The sequence below is a fragment of the Ischnura elegans genome, chromosome 12 (assembly GCF_921293095.1).
Source record: "Ischnura elegans chromosome 12, ioIscEleg1.1, whole genome shotgun sequence".
NCBI lineage: Eukaryota > Metazoa > Arthropoda > Insecta > Odonata > Coenagrionidae > Ischnura > Ischnura elegans.
This window is the reverse complement of record NC_060257.1, coordinates 7,400,042-7,406,173: the sequence shown is the minus strand read 5'-3', so window position 1 is coordinate 7,406,173 and position 6,132 is coordinate 7,400,042. Positions and strand designations below refer to the sequence as shown.

Genomic DNA, 6,132 nt, shown 5'->3' with positions numbered 1-6,132 from the left:
AGTTGTCTGCGAGCATGGAGGGACCCATCTAGTTCGGGCACCAACTTCTTGGAGATTCCCACATGGTGCGGTTGGGGGCGTACTTGGGGTGGGAGCTGGAGGGAGGTAGCTTTATCCTAATAGCATGATGAAAAAGCAGACCACTTATTTGTTTTCGATAATGTTCGTGGCATTAATCCACATTCGTTTTCTCCACAAGTTCGCCCCGCCCGTATCGGATTGCGTGTCTCCGGCCGGAAGGTTGTAAAGCTCAGGAGGTCGGTGGACTATCACGGGTACTTTTCGAGACCCGTGATCGTGCTTATTGGATCTAATTATCTACGTAATGTCGGTTAACTTTGACACTCTGAACGTAGTTAGTGGTGGTGCATTGTTTACTCGGCAACGGCCATAAATAAATGTCATATTTTTTCCTTATTCCAGCTTTGCAAATATCGCTCACTTCGTGGCGCCCTGATTCGCCTCATCATGCGGCTGCTTGTGCTGACACCGGGGGTCAAATTCTTTACCATCCCTCCGGCGCCTACCATGTGGAGAAAACCCTTTTATAGGAGACGTGTTTTGGCACTGGGGAGCGAAGTATGATATCCGTGTTCCTTATGCTAAAGCACTCTACCAGTCGTTGCCTATTTATCTAATAAGTGACTTCTTTCGCAGTGGGGGTGAGAGTGATTGATATCACCACTCCCTTCCTTCCTCACGGTGGGGTGGACGACACCTGCTTCGAGGAGTGAGCATCATACGCTGCTATGTGATTGCAATGTCTTATTTAGTTTTTTTCATTATATTGTACTGATTCCCGCTCTTCAATGCAGGTGGATGGGGAAGGGGTGTCGTCGCCGTCCTGATGGCATCCACCTGAACGCCAAGGGCGTGCATTGATGTGCCCACTGCAGCGCAATGCAGCGGCTGCCTCCTCTAGACGCGCCTCTTTATTCAAAGAGAGATTTCCGGGATCGGTCGCGAGCGTATAACGATCTGTTTGCCTTTTGCGCGCTAGAAGTTAGTGGAGGCTACAGGCACCCTCGTGGACTGTCGTTATTCAAAATAGAAGGCAGGATGTACCACCAACTGCACAGTCTGGAGGCCCCTGGAAACAAGTTCACCACAAGAGCAGGACAAACTCAGTTCGTCAACCGCTGCCGGCTCTACATCGATGACGGCGAAGAATGAAAGAATATTGCCCTGGGAAGAACGCTGAAAACGGACCTTGTCGAAGAAATTGATCACTTCATCCGGAATATGAACCCGTTCATCGAGGATTTCCGACGCTTGAGTGCGCAGCCTTCAATCGACGCACACCTAACTCTCGAGGTGACCAGCAGATCAACACATGGCCCGACACTTGGAGATAGGCAAACGGGAATCGAGGTGCACCCGCAATGAGCACAGAAGACCCTGGATACGATCCACGAAAATTGACAGTACGGAAAAGGGGTGATCGAAGGCCATCGTCAATCGACCTGTTAAGCCCACTTATGGAGCCTTTTCAGTATCCGCTGCTTTACCCACAGGGGAATTTGGGTTGGCACCCGTTTCCCGTTGGGTTGGGTTTATTGGACAATCGAGGAAACGAACTCTCCCAACTGAACTACTCGAGATGCCTGCTGCTTACCGATACTCGATTTTCCCACTTGGGACGTTTATCGCAGGCGTGGCAAGTTGAGATTATCGCCCGGTATGAAGAGGAGCGGCTCCGTTTCATCCGCTATTCCCAGACGCGATCTTCACCTGGAAGAGGTATGCGGATCGCTACACTGGATGATATTTAAGACGTAGGTAGGCAACAACGAGGACACGTCGAACAGGATATCCACGGCGACGAGACGGTTCTAGGGGAAGGCGGCGTCTGCCCAGGGAAAGTTTACCTGCCGTGCACATTCACCGGAGGACCGCGGTATATGAAGGTCCACTACGGGAACGCCATGGGTCTGGTTTCGAGGTTTGGTTCCCCAACGTTTTTCCTGATGTTTACCTACAGTGCTCATTGTGAGGAAAATAAGAAGGCGCACCCCTACGGAAGTAAGCGCAATGACCCTTCCACAGCGTGTAGGATATTCAGCATTAAGCTCGGGGAATTGATCAGAGACTTGCGTAGCGGAGCATTTTTCGGGCGCCCCTCGTTCTTTGTTTACGTCATTGAAATGCAAATGCGGGGCTTGCCGCACGCGCATATCGTTTTCAAGGTAGACGGGTTAGGTCCGGCCCAAGCGAAAGACATTGACGCCGTTATTCGCGCGGATATACCCTCGGAAGAGAAGGCCGGCGGACGACTTAGGAAGTTAGTGTTGCAACATTTGATTCACGGCCCGTGCGGTACAGACCACCATGCTGGAATGCGGCAAAGGGTAGTTGCAGTAAATTCTTTACGAAGCGGTCTTGCCAAGACAGTGTGTGTAAGGAAAACGACAAAGACGGACTCCACGTGGATAATCAACTTTTACATCAGGCCATTGGAAATGGGATCCCAGATCGCGTTCTGCGCCTCAAGATCGGTTCTGTATGCCTGATAATGAGGAACTTTAATATTGGAGACGGACTTATGAATGGGACAAAAGTCATCGTAACCACCATCAGCAATCGCCTCATTACAGTAAAAATTCCCGGGAAGACACACCCCAATTGCATACCCCGGATCACATTCCGTTTCCCATTCGCCGAAGGATCACCGTTCATGATTCTAAGACGCCAGTTTCCTTTGGCCTTGGCATATTCAATGACGGTCCAAAAGAGTCACGGCCAGACGATAGACTTCGTCGGCGTCGATCTCAGGACCGATTGTTTTACACACGGTCAGCTCTACGTCTTACTGAGACGTGTAAGAAGACCGCAAGATATAGTAGTCCTTGTTCCTCGAAAAAAGTAATTGATGGGACGGCATATGCCAAAAATATCGTGTTCGAAAAGCTTCTCCTGTGAAGAATTCATCCACCGAATACAGGTTTGTCGTCGTGGCAACACCATATGTGCCTTCCATCGCCACCGTTAGATATCATAGGGAGACCCAATAGACGCAGTTCCGATCGGCTGGTCTCCGGGGTGGGTAGTGTAGGGGGTAGAAGAACCACGGGTGTTTCCACCACAGAGAGAGAGAGTCGTAGAGACGAAGACTGATGCAAGAAGCGAACCCACCACCAGAAGACCGTCGCTTGAATCTCCTCATTAAGAATGCCGCAAGCAAGGATCTCCATCACCCGTGAATCCGTGAAATTATAGTTGAGTAGGGTGTATGATGTCCCTTGCGTGCCTTCCATCGTCATAGTTAGATATCATAGGGAGACCGAATAGAACGCTGTTTAACGGCTGGACTGCGGGGGTGGGTAGAGTAGGAGGGAGAACGTACTACGGGTGTTTCCAACACAGAGAGAGTCGGAGATACGAAGACCGACGAGGAAGTGAAGCAACCATAAAGAAGACCATCATTAGAAGCTCCTCAAGAAGACTGCTGCAAACAAGGATCTCCATCGTCCGTGTATCCGTGAAATTACAGTTGAGTAAGGTGTGTGATGACCCTTGCGTGCCTCTAACGTCATCTGTAGATAACTTAGTCGATAGATCGGCTTATCTCCGGTGAAACTGCAAGGTTGTGGTTAGAGCCAGAGATGCTTTTAATCTTCCTCCAGATGTCGGATATGGGAGTCCTGTGGTTTATAGAACACACAAACTCCTCCCATGAAGCTTTCTTGGCCTCCCTAACCACTTGCCGAGCTTTCGCTCTGAGGCGCCGGAAGGCGGTGATATTTGTCGCCGTAGGATATTTGCTAAATATTCGGAGTGCCCTCTTTCGCACCTGTATAGCTTTTGCGCACTCCTCGTTCCACCAAGGAACTGTGGGCCTGTGAGATTTGCATTTAGAACGGGGTACGGTGGAATTTGCGGCTTCTATAATGTTATCTGTGAGTACTTTGATGTTCCCCACACCATTCACATTGTCGTCGTGTTTAAAATAAAATTTTCTTTTAAAAAGAGACCAATTGGCCTTGCGGACAACCCAATTGCTTGGTTGAGTTGGACGGTGGATAAAACCGCCACCTTTAGTAATTAAAATAGGGTAGTGGTCGCTACCGCATAAATCTTTATGTACGGACCACTCAAGCCTACGCATTAGGCCACCCGTCGAAATACTTAAGTCAGTACACGAGAAGGTACCGTTGAAGCTGTGGAATCGAGTTTTTTCACCGGCGTTTAGTAAAAACAAGTTAAGATCATTGATAAAATTTGTAATTATGTGTCCCCTTTGATTGCACTGAGTTCTTGTGCTACCCCATAGTGTGTCGTGTGCGTTGAAGTCACCCATTAAAATATAGGGCCGAGGTAGCTGGCGAACGAGGGATTCTAAATTCATACGTGTGACTGGTGCTCCCTCAGGCAGATACACGTTACATAATGTAACCGCCTCGGGGGCGTGTACCGTCACTGCTACCGCCTGAAACGGTGTGGTTAGATGTACGCGGTATGAGTAAAGAGACTTCCGAATAAAAATCACCACCCCAACCTTGGCTCGTTCGCCAGTGGTATCGTCTAACCTGAAAGCACTAAATTTTTTTTAAAATCCCTTTGTCCGTGGTTTTAAAATGAGATTCCTGAAGGCACAGGCAGCACGGTCTAAAATCTCGCAATAAAATAGCAATCTCCTCCTTACGCCTATAAAATCCATTGCAGTTCCACTGCAGAATAAAAGCCATAAATAAATTAAAAGAAGGAAAAAATATAAATATAAAGTTATAAATAAATAAATATATTATCGCCGCAGGCGATTGCTTTTCCCCTTCTTCCTGGCCATTGAAACTTCCGCCTCAGAGGGATAGCCGTCGTATTCCATCTCCTCCATCTGACATTGGGCGTTGCTCTTGACTTGAGGCCCGGGGAGAGTAGAATTGTCACCTCTTTTAGGCGAAACACTCTTTGATTTTTTATGTCCTCTCTTCGGAGGACTTTCAGGTGTTTGGGTCTTTGGGAGGGAAGGATCCTTATCCTTACGGTCGCTCTGTGATTTTTTGGATACGTCAGTTTGTTTATTTCCATTATTTGTACTCTGCTGACCAGAAGCTTGCTGGTCGCGTTTCTCAACAAGAGTATCTTGGATTTTTTTTAAATCAGTCTGTGTTGAAGCGCAGCGGACAGAAACTGAAGCCACAGAAGCAAAAGAGCGGGAGAAAATTGGAGCCTTTTGGGCGTTGAATTTCTTCCTAGCTTCAAGGTACGAGATCTTTTCAAGAGTTTTAATTTCCACGATTTTCTTTTCATCCTTCAGCTTCGGACAGTCACGGGAATATACGGGATGATCATCGTCGCAGTTCACGCAATGCGCTTTGGAAGAGCAGTTTTCATTTTCGTGCTTTCCCTCACCGCAGCGTGCACAGGCAGCAGTGCCTCGGCATCTACTGGAGATCTGTCCGAAGTGCTGACAGTTGAAGCATCGCATTGGATTTGGTATATAGGGACGCACCGGATAGGAAGTATAGCCCACAAATACCTTATCGGGTAGGGAATCACTGGCGAATGTGAGAATTACAGTTGTTGTATTTATTACTTGAACGTTCTGTTTTCTTGTAAACCGGCGACATTCTATGACACCTTGGGGGGCCATTTCGGTCTTTATTTCCTCCACATCGACGTACAGGAGATCAAAGCAAGTGACCACTCCACGACACGTGTTTAGTGTCTTGTGTGGTTCGACTGTTATTGGAATGTCATGTAGTTTTTCTAATTGCAACAGTTTGCGACTCTGCGTTTCGTTTCCCGTTTCTATCAGTAGTGTACCCTCGCGTAGCTTCTTCACCGATACCAAGTCTCCAGGAATGGCGGCAGACAGCACTCTACGTATTAGAAATGGAGATACCTTGGAGAGATGTTCGCCTTCTTTAGTGCACTTCATAATCAGGAATTTATTTCTTTTTTTAAATTCAAATTCTCCCCCGTCCACATCTGGACGGGATCTCTTGGGTGGAGGAAGTTTCCAACTCCATACGAACAAAATATTTTTCATCCCCTGGGCTCCCCACCCACCACGGAGCCACACATTTGGGACGCCACACCGAGATCCGGTGTGGTCGCCAGGGCTACCCAAGGGATATAGGAACCTTTGACAGGGGATCTCTTTCGGGTTAGAACCTCCAGCGCGGGGGCCCT

The 6,132-nt window shown here is 48.2% G+C and overlaps 1 protein-coding gene across 1 annotated transcript; it reads right to left on the bottom strand.

Annotated features, from left to right (window-relative positions):
• Positions 1 to 4,741: 4,741 nt before the first annotated feature.
• Positions 4,742 to 5,878, bottom strand: LOC124169540. The gene has a single exon (XM_046548178.1). The coding sequence runs from the start codon at positions 5,876 to 5,878 to the stop codon at positions 4,742 to 4,744; it is 1,137 nt and encodes a 378-aa protein (XP_046404134.1).
• Positions 5,879 to 6,132: the final 254 nt, after the last annotated feature.

Bases quoted from the DNA above. Each gene is read 5' to 3' on its own strand.
- LOC124169540 (XM_046548178.1), bottom strand. From the start codon at position 5,878: ATGAAGTGCACTAAAGAAGGCGAACATCTCTCCAAGGTATCTCCATTT.